The following is an 8,960-nucleotide window of genomic DNA, read 5'->3' as shown; positions in this document are numbered from 1 at the left end:
AGTCCACCAGGAACATGCGTCTGCATGTATGTAATTGGCCAGTGCAGCGTCTTGCTGGATGGCGTCGCATTTCCTGAACCTTGAACCTGGTTCCACTTTTTTGCCAGGGCCCTCTGCGTTGGCACCCACACTGGCTTAATTCAAATGAATGAGGGCTGAGTTTTTTTTCACACAGTGCCAAAGTCGGTCTGAACCCGGCCTAAACCCTGGGCGAACAGATGATGCTAATTGATAGCATTTTTAATATATTTAGAAAGTGAGACTTCTACTCTGTCCAGTTTTGTGACTCATGGTCATTGAAAATTGTGTATTATCACCCTTTTAATACCAATTTCCAACAGCTGCTAGAGAAGCACATCAGAATATCCTAGTGTAGGTTTTACAAAATGCTGCATTACAATAATAAACTATGTGCATATGAATGTTCATCAATCGAGACATACACTGAGAACATTTATATTTCTCTGCTGAACCTGTTCATAGTGTGCTTTTATTTACTTCTGCAGCTTTAAAATCTGCTTAAATGTCAGTAACTTACATTACTGTGACATTTCATTTTGAAAAATGTATGTGTTATGGGCTCACTTTATACAGTAATAAAAACATTTAGGGAAGGTTAAGTTTTCAATCACTTAAGAATAGCTGTGGGAACTTAAACCCCTCATTTTGCTCCTTAATGTGATGTATTGAAATTTGTATAAAACAAGCTGTGAAATGCCCTCCATGCTTTTTGCAGTGACCCACATTGTACTACAGTTCTGTAGTATTCCTCCTTCGACCTCAGTGCATCTTTAATGAGTGGAATCTTCCATCAGTGAACAGAATCACTTCTGAGAAACTTGCAATTTGTATAACACGTGACATTTATGAACCATAACAGCACAAGTTGAATTCATTTTCAACAGAGCAGAAATGTGAAAAGGCACATTAAAGAGAATCGTAAAAATCAAATCAATGTGGAATACCAGCACATGAACTAAGACTAAAAGACAATAACTGGACCAGAGGTCTCATCTGTTCTGCAAACAGCTCTGTGAGTAAATAAAAAAAAAACATTAAAAGCAGGCTGTGCATTTAAACTGAAGCCAAAATAACAATATAAGAAAAAGTTCATTAATTACAGAAATTGAAAGTTGTTGAAGCAGTATGTGCCTTCATTTTTTTGTGTGTAAAAAAACAAATCAGAGGAGTTATTGTGACAGCTGACTGTGTCTGACAGGAAGAGCTTTCCCTGTTTCAAACAATATCTGGCCGTCAGGTTTTACTCTACCTGCCTCAAGAAAGGTGATGGCTACACAACAAGACTATCACCACCGTGGAAAGCAGGTGTCTGTCCAAGGAACATCGCACGTGAAACTCCTAAGCCTCCAGAAGTCACGCCTTTTCATTCTTTGAGTTGCTTTCTGCAACCTTGTTGTGCCCACAAGCAATAGTCCTTGCAAGGAGCAGCTTCACAAGGCTGCAAAGACTGACGGGGACTACACCGAAAGGAGAATTTAGTCATTTAAATGTGAACAAACTGCATAACACCCGAACGTCCATGCATATTCTCATTTTTATTAAAACATTTCAAATATACCATTAAAAAAGGTAGAGGATTCCCAACGATTTAACAATCCAATGAAGTCAAAATTCTGAAAACTTGATCATACATTTAGGCAAACTCAAGAAGCCCCTCAAGACGACTACACACCTGGCCTGCTAGCTGAAAACTATCAGAAGTGTCTCAACATGCCTCTTTCCCAACTGGGAGACTGACCACCATTGTCTGGGGGGGTATGCCTATTAAACTAGGCAGTCCATCCAGGGAGTACACTCTCTTGTACAGGGCTCTTAAACTGGTTCCAAATGTTTTTTGCTTATTTCAGACTGTTATGTGATTCTGGTGTCCATCTCCCCCATGCCTTCATGATCAATCACCCGCAATGTCATTACCAAGGAGCATTAAAACTAGTACTCAGTCCTGCTAGTCTGTGTTCGTCACTCTGCAGGAGACAGAGGGCGTCATTTCTTCCCCATTATGAAGCTAGGGGCCTCGGCATCATCATCAGCCTCTCTTCCCTCCTCGTCCTCCTCTTCTTCACTGCTTTCCGAACTCGTGTCGGTGTCGTCTTCTTTCTTGTTTTTGGCCTCTAGTTTAGCCTTCTTTGCCATCAGCTTTTTCTGCTTCAGCTTTTCCCGCTTCTTCCTGCGCTTTGCCGTTCTCTCCTCGGCTGCCTGTTTGTTTTGCTTCACCTTATCCAGATATTCCAGGTCCTCATTCTGCTTATCTGCCATCTTGTCCAGAAAATCCTGCCTCTGGTACTCTCTGCGTCGGAGGTGCCGATAAACATGGAACTCCCCGCTGCCTGCACCGGCGCTGGAGCCCATCACATCTCGGACGAACTCCGGCGGAGCCCGCGGGTTCCATTCTTTCGGCCGGTCCGGAATGGGAGCGAGTTTATCCGGGTTCCGCATCAACCTCTCTAACTTCAGACGCTGTTCCTCCGCCGGAGTTTTAGCGATTATCAGGGGCTGAGCCTCTTTTCCTCCAGGTTTCCCCGGTTTGTTATTCTTCTGCGTGTGCGCCGCCATCTTTCAAACCCCCGCCGTCTTTTTCCTCCGTGCTCAAGTCGCCCCGGAAGTTCTTGAGGGCTTTTGTAACCTGGAAATAATCAGTTTACATTGTTTAAATATTTGCCTTTACCAAAGAACATATAAAAGTGATTGAGTATGTGACAATGGCTGTGGTAATTTTAATTTGTTTTGTTTTTTTAATTAAATCGTCACAATCCTTGTGTAATTGATTTAAGTGACGCGTGGCAGTACCAATAGAAAATAAGATTAGAGATTGTTTGGGCGCAGCTGTCCAATCAACGTTCAGGTCCTGTCCCTCCTCGCGAGCGTTAAGTGTGTTCACTGACGGGTTGACTCCGGCTTGTACAGGAGCAGTCTAGTCAATTTCTACTGCATTTCTTCTCCTCATATAAAGATATAACTTACCAGAGGTCATGAACAGTTTAATTAGATCTACTGCGAGGTGTGTGCGGGCGGGGGCGGCTGTCTATCTGCCCAGAAACGCCGACGGACGCGTGTGGTCGGCCTCGGCCCGGTTCCTGTGCGCGGCGGCGGACCTCCAGAAAGACCTTGGTGATATGGTGAAGAAGGACAAAGTGGTGGTGTTTATGAAGGGGACGCCGGCACAGCCCATGTGTGGCTTCAGTAATGCTGTGATTCAGATCCTCCGGATGCATGGGGTGGACGACTACGCTACGTACAACGTGTTGGAGGACCAGGATCTCAGAGAAGGTCAGTAAACTGAGATAACCTGTTCATGACATGACAGCAACAAGTTGTCACCTCTCAGTTTAACTTGTAACTTTTAGCTAAACTTCATCATGATTAACAGTGGAAGTGTTATGGGAAAATGCGCTTGTAATTGATGTAACCAGTGTTGTATGGCTCTATTAGCCTCTCTCAGCTGTCCTTGTTGTTAGCACGATTTTTTTAGTTTTTTTTATTGGTAACATTCAAACCTGTCACATCCTCCTTTTTGTCAACGGCCCTCTCTGACTAGTCTTTGAGATTTCCAAGTGTTAAGTTTTTATCAGTGTTCTGCAGCAGGACCAAAGGGTGTGGTCCTTAAGTCAAACATTTCACCCTTAATATGGACATGTCTGTCTTTTTACAGCTAATCCAGTCATGAACTGGAACCTTTTGTGTTTTTAAATAATGACACCGCATACAGTTAAGGAACAAGGAAATGCTTTCTGCAGTTACATCAGCACTGACCTTTTTAAAGGGATTTTTTCTATTGAGGCTTATGTTGCAACAGCAGTGTAATGCCAGGTGACATACAGCATGCTGAAAGGCACAGGCTCCTCTAATTCTCAGTTCCAGCTACTCTACATCTAATTAGGTAAAATATCAGTATTAAGGCCTTTTATTTGCTGTTCTTCGACAAGAAATTGAATATCATGCCCTGCTCCAATTTAAATCCCACATCAACTGGATTTTGGGTGAATGAAGCGTTATGAGTCAGAATACTTCCCCAAAGCCATAAACACAATTAAGTGTACCACAATGCACTATTGTGGTGCTTCTGAAGGTGATGCATATGCTGCATTAATGCAATGTTGGCAGAATGGCAAGAACAGGAAAAACACCCCCTTATTCCAATTTGGGAGTGTTCTCACGCATTATTGAGAGGGGGTTGTTGCCAATTCAGTGGTCTGTCCACTGGCCATGGTCAGTACCACTAGGGCCGCTGAAGCCAGTGGTCCGGAACGGTTAGTAAGTGGTCTTTGTGGTCCTTTTTTTTTTTTTTTAAACAGAATTTTTGTTAACATGGCTGTCTACATTTAGACTTGAGGTAGCCTATTGTGTCTTGTGTCTCAAGACTTGAGGAAGACAACAAAATCACCATAACCAAAATACTTTGACAAAAAGTGTGCCATTTACTTAAAAAAAAAAAAACTTTCATACAGAATACATTCATTTGATTAAAACTACAAAAACAATCCATCTCTCATCATCCTTCCAAGGATTTATTTTTCTGCTTGGAAAGCACTCCAACCACACCAGAATGTCAATTGTGGCCTATGTAAAATAAAACAGTTTTGTTGAGGACTATCTAGGGGGGAAAAAAATAGATCAATTACAAGAAAGATGACAAATTAACAGCTGTATTAATAATAAATAACAGACCTATTTGTATTTAGGGTTGATTAAGTGAACAGTATAACCTAAATCCTAAGCTCCACAAGCTTCAGCGCCCCTAGTGGTAGCGACCAGTGGTCCGTATAGCGACTGCGAGGACTGCACATAGGCTACAGTGTCTGTAGTTAGAGAGAGATAGGCTATATCTATCTATCTATCTATCTATCTATCTATCTATCTATCTATCTATCTATCTATCTATCACACAAACTTCAAAACAGAGTAACAATACAACCTAGGCCTAACTGACAACAGAATATAATTCATAGACAAAATATTGTAAGTTGTGGTGTTTGTCTCCGTCAACAAAAACAAGGCATTAATAGCTAACAAAAATGTACCACGCGGCCAAAGGAGAGAGAAGGGGAGATCACAAAGACCACTCCCTAACTGGTCCGAACCACCAGCTTCAGCGCCCCTAGTACCGACCATGGTCAGTGGAGAGACCAAGGTGGTTAGCCCTAGTGCTAACCTTGTAGTTACACCATTTAAACAGTCTAAATGAGCTACTTTTGTTGTGTTGCGCATTTGTAGCAGTTCGATGCCAAGTGACACCTGATAGAAACAAACAGTGTACAGCTCCTATTAAGTTAGCTGAATTGATTGCATTAGTGTTAATATTGGATTTGATTTAGATGTTGCTGCCGGCGGTGGTGCGTTTGGAGCCATTCTGCCAACAGTTTGTTGACATGTCCGTAGTTCTTTTCACCATCTGTGTCAGACATTCCAGATATTTCCAACTCTGAATTCTCCGTTGGAGACTCGGCTGCTCGTAGTTACAGTTTAAACGGCATTAGACTGGACTGAAAAACGTGTTTTGGGTATTCCCAAGTGATACAAAATCATAACAATTTGTGTCTCTTTAATTTCCCAGGACCTGGGCCTATGGGGTCAGTTAGACAGGATGTTAATTGTAAGAGTGCCAAAAGCGAAGAATTTTCTGACACTGAATGTAAAATAGCTTATTTTTAAGTCTAGTGTTGTCACTGCTGCCTTTACAGTAGTATAAAACATTAAAAAGCATCTCAGACGTGTATAATTAAAGGGGAACTCCAGCAATTAAGCACTGCTCTTTCATAAAGCTGGGGTTCTCACAACTGTACAACTGTTTTAACAGATTAAGTGCTCCTCATGGCAAGTAAACCGATCCTCGTGTGAAAAATCGGTGGCGTGCTCCTTTACCATCATTGTATTGTAGCTCTGCACAGTTTTAAACCTAATCCTACAGTACACGCTCTTAAAAGACAACACTCTGACACTCTGTCAGCACTATCCATCAAACGTGATCCTTTACATTTGGATGATCCCCTAATACTTTATTTACTGCTAATATCAAAAGTGACCAACTTAATATATTAATACACAGGCCACCAAATAGTATTAACGCTGAGCTGTGTAAACACATTTTGTTGTAGCAATATCTTTTTTACACGGTCATTGTTGTGGTGTTTTCTAAACAGTACCTATTTGAGATCACTTGATGGTTAAGCAGAGTTGCTGCTGCTGTGAGGTCCGTTTCTTTGGATTTGTGATTGCTGACGTTGAAGTTTCTGTCATGGTGGCTATCTATATAACTACTCAGTGCTTCTGTTGATAACATACAAACTACTGTTGCTGGGGGGTGTAACCACAAGGCATCACTCCCTGCTTGCCTTTTTTGTCTGGGGGGGGGGAACCCACCAGTCCCTGGGTGTTAAGAACAGGACATGTAACTGGTTTTAAACTGAAATTTACTTGCATTAAATTGTCATAGGTTAGTACTCTTTTTTTTTTTTTTTTTTTTTTTTCTCCGATTCTCTTCGCCTGGCACCTAATATAGTATTGGTTTTAATTTATTTCTGCCTCTGACACCAACGCCATCTGCCTTCCACAGGAGTCAAGCTCTTCTCCAACTGGCCCACGATCCCTCAGGTGTACTTCAACGGCGAGTTTGTGGGAGGCTGCGACATCCTGCTCCAGATGCACCAGAACGGAGATCTGGTGGAGGAGTTAAAGAAGTTGGGCATCAGCTCTGCACTGCTGAACGCTGAGAAAGAATCCAAGTAGAGGATGAGCATAAACTTCAAACAGCTGAAAAGACACAGGACACATTTATCAGGTTGAATCCCCCGCTCAGATGTTAGCAGATAAATCCACTCTAGGCAGCCATAGCTAAAATTGACTGACCTTTCTAGACATTACGGCACAGCAAGTGCAGATGACTAGTGTAAGCAGTTTTGGTGGCAGCACTGTATCTTGAGTCATGGAGGTTTACACTTTACCATGTTCCGTACCTATAAACAGCTTGGAGTGCAATACAGAGCTCCTGCTGCACTGCTTATACTCAATGCAGGTCCTCTAAATATGCACAGATTATGTACCTGACAGGTAATGTAGGAATGAAAAAAAAAAAAGAGTGGACAGTGTCTTCACAGGGATCCAAAATCAGTTATACCTAACCTTCTACCCACATTTTTCATCTTCTCTTTAAAGCTGCAATAATGATTTTTTTTTTTTTGGCCATTTAGGGGAAGTGGAAACAAGTTGCAAACACAACACTGACATATTATCACCTTTTTAGTTGATATGGCACTCGTTAGCAACATTAGCATTCATTTGGAGTTGTGTTTCTAGCCACCTGATGAATGTAGTCCAATATTCACTCTCCTTCCAGTTGTTAGTCTCCACCAACTCCTGAGAGAAAATATCTGGCTGTTGAGCTGCATAATGCTCCACTATGTTCACCAGCCAGTTGCTAACTTTGTCCGTCTGCCATTTGGTGCTGGGCAGGAAGCATACACTGGGTTAATCAGAGCTTTTTTGCTGATGACAGCTACCTGCTGCAGCCAAAAACGAGTGAACCAAAACAGTGAAGTTGCGAGTGAGAAAACCAAAACAATGAGCTGGAAGATGCTATAAAGCTGTATATGGCTGAGGGAAACTGCAGAGTCCGGTGATAATTCTCTGTGGGTTCGTCACTAGTAGCGACCTTTGACATTACACAGATTTTTAAAATACAAATATGGATTACAGCAGTTTTTATATTTCCCTATCACTTAACACATGGAGGAAAAATTTTGCCCTCTAGTTCCTAAGTTTTGAATACTTTTCTATCATAACTCGATCCACCAAATTCTTAATACTATCCTTAAAAAAATGATTGTAAACATTAAAAATCCATACCAGCATGGTTGTTGGAATCACAGGCTTTTTGTGATAAATACAGTAATGAACGTCCAACTATACTGTTAGAGAAATCATTTCACATCGAGGTTGGACTTCTACTGCCAGAGGGAGACAGTCAGGTTCCCTCCCTGTGTTTTAATTAGTTTACACAAAATTGCTGGCAACCTCTATCATCTCATCAGCCCTCTAAAAGCCCTGCTACCTCCACTGTCCACCTTTTTTTCCCAAGCTACAGTCTGTTTAGGACCAAACGAGCCTCAGGGTGCACCAAGACTAAGTTAAGATCTTTATAACACTGCTTGGGTCGCACCAGGAAAAGATGTCATCATACTAGAAACCTTCCAAATGCACTGCCTGTAACTACAGTAAACCAGAAGGACGAACAAAGAGGGGACAATACTGGTGTTTATACATCAGGGATTATAAATAAAGCTGGTGTGTGTTCTTAATAATATATAAATATGTTTTAGTTTAATTTCTGGCCAATTACATCCGTTATGAATTTGCTTTTGTAGTGGAGGTAACTACCTCACTGACCTTGTTACACACATGCACTGTCAACCAACATGACTTTGATGGAACCAAGACCATTGTCCCCTATTTGTTCTTCCTGCCAGGAACCACAAACAAAATGTGTCGTCTCTGTTTTAATGTCTACACCCGCTGAAACGTAACAAACATACCTTGATACCCTTTTTTTTTTTCCTTCCTGAACATGACTCACAGCACATTTGGACAAATAGAAGCAGTTATGTTTAAAGTGTGTTGCGTCTGTCCAAGTCTGTAGTATTTGTCAATTTGTCACTGAAGGAAAAGTGGTTTCTTTTTTTGAGGGGTGGGGAGTGTTTTTGTTTTGAGTTTTCTCACTGAGCCTAAGAACCCCGGACATTTATCAATTCTCGATGTTCTTCCTGCTGCACACAGTTGTATTATCAAAGCAATGATCATGTAGTACACTGTAAGATATTGTACATTGAATGCATATTATTAAATGTATTTTAGCTGTAAACCCTGCACCAATTAAATATTTTGACACAAATAATAAGTGACCTGGAGTTTGTTTTTGGGTTTTTTGCAGAGACGTAGTGTCCAAACCC

The 8,960-nt window shown here is 41.4% G+C and overlaps 2 protein-coding genes and 1 non-coding gene across 3 annotated transcripts; 1 reads left to right on the top strand and 2 right to left on the bottom strand.

Annotated features, from left to right (window-relative positions):
• Positions 1–1,191: 1,191 nt before the first annotated feature.
• On the bottom strand, positions 1,192–1,468 carry LOC122863723. The gene has a single exon (XR_006375072.1).
• A 69-nt stretch (positions 1,469–1,537) lies between these two features.
• Positions 1,538–3,124, bottom strand: prkrip1 (PRKR interacting protein 1). The gene is made up of 2 exons (XM_044170431.1): positions 2,983–3,124; positions 1,538–2,644 (listed from the first exon to the last, which is right to left on the bottom strand). Exon 2 carries the CDS (start codon positions 2,572–2,574, stop codon positions 2,005–2,007), a length of 570 nt encoding a protein of 189 aa, XP_044026366.1. The 5' UTR covers positions 2,575–2,644; positions 2,983–3,124; the 3' UTR covers positions 1,538–2,004.
• On the top strand, positions 2,991–8,902 carry glrx5 (glutaredoxin 5 homolog (S. cerevisiae)). Its single transcript, XM_044170432.1, has 2 exons — positions 2,991–3,288; positions 6,572–8,902. The coding sequence occupies exons 1-2, from the start codon at positions 2,991–2,993 to the stop codon at positions 6,742–6,744; spliced, it is 471 nt and encodes a 156-aa protein (XP_044026367.1). The 3' UTR covers positions 6,745–8,902.
• The last annotated feature ends 58 nt before the right edge of the window (positions 8,903–8,960 follow it).

This window comes from Siniperca chuatsi, linkage group LG16, assembly GCF_020085105.1.
Source record: "Siniperca chuatsi isolate FFG_IHB_CAS linkage group LG16, ASM2008510v1, whole genome shotgun sequence".
Classification (NCBI taxonomy): Eukaryota; Metazoa; Chordata; class Actinopteri; order Centrarchiformes; family Sinipercidae; genus Siniperca; species Siniperca chuatsi.
Note: the sequence above shows the minus strand (reverse complement) of the source record. Positions and strands in the feature narration are given on the sequence as shown.